Source organism: Bison bison, unplaced genomic scaffold (assembly GCF_000754665.1).
Source record: "Bison bison bison isolate TAMUID 2011002044 unplaced genomic scaffold, Bison_UMD1.0 scf7180017851375, whole genome shotgun sequence".
In the NCBI taxonomy this organism is placed as follows: domain Eukaryota; kingdom Metazoa; phylum Chordata; class Mammalia; order Artiodactyla; family Bovidae; genus Bison; species Bison bison.
Genome location: NW_011481948.1, coordinates 142019 through 142606, shown reverse-complemented (window position 1 = coordinate 142606; position 588 = coordinate 142019). Strand labels below are relative to the sequence as shown.

Below are 588 nucleotides of genomic sequence, written 5' to 3'. Positions count from 1 at the left end.
CTCCCGAGCCCCGTTCTCTCCTCCCGGAGGCTGTCCTGTGACGGAGCAGTGACCCCAGCTGCTTCCCCACCCTGGTCCTCCCACTCCCCCGAGCCTCAGCCTCCTGGGCTGCGGGTGCCAAAGCCCGGGCGGATGGCCCAGCGCTGTGGGGTGCCACGCACGCCCCCGGGAACCCGCCCCCTGCGCCACGGCCGCCCCCGGGCACAGGCAGAGGCCCAAACGCCAGGGTCTCCTCCATGTGCCTTGCAGGTTGCTTGCCCAGATTCACGATGAGCTGCTGTTTGAAGTGGAGGATTCACAGGTTCCTGAGTTCACAGGTGAGCCCCCAGGGGCCGGGGTTGCTCCTGTTTCAGGAATAGTTAAAGCTTCTCCTGCGGGGCTCACAGGCCCCTTCCCTGCCTGCTGCAAGGGGCACCTGCAGAATGCCCAGGCTGGTCTAGGGGCCCTTGAGAGGCCCAGAGGGCTGCACCCCGGCCAGCGGCCCCCAGAGAACGCTGCGTGCCCTGCTGCAGGCCCCGCAAGGTGGGGGCAGCACTGGGACCCCCGCCACGGGAGCCGGGCTGCGGAGCAGCGGCAGGGTCCGCCCCC

General features: G+C 69.9%; 1 protein-coding gene across 1 annotated transcript in view; it reads left to right on the top strand.

Annotated features, from left to right (window-relative positions):
• The window catches only part of POLN (polymerase (DNA directed) nu), a 147468-nt gene that overhangs the window by 142680 nt on the left and 4200 nt on the right, over positions 1-588 (top strand). The window contains exons 22-23 of the mRNA XM_010850601.1: positions 250-317; positions 387-522. Of these exons, the coding sequence (XP_010848903.1) occupies positions 250-317; positions 387-522 (204 nt within the window). The remainder of the gene's footprint in view (positions 1-249; positions 318-386; positions 523-588) is intronic.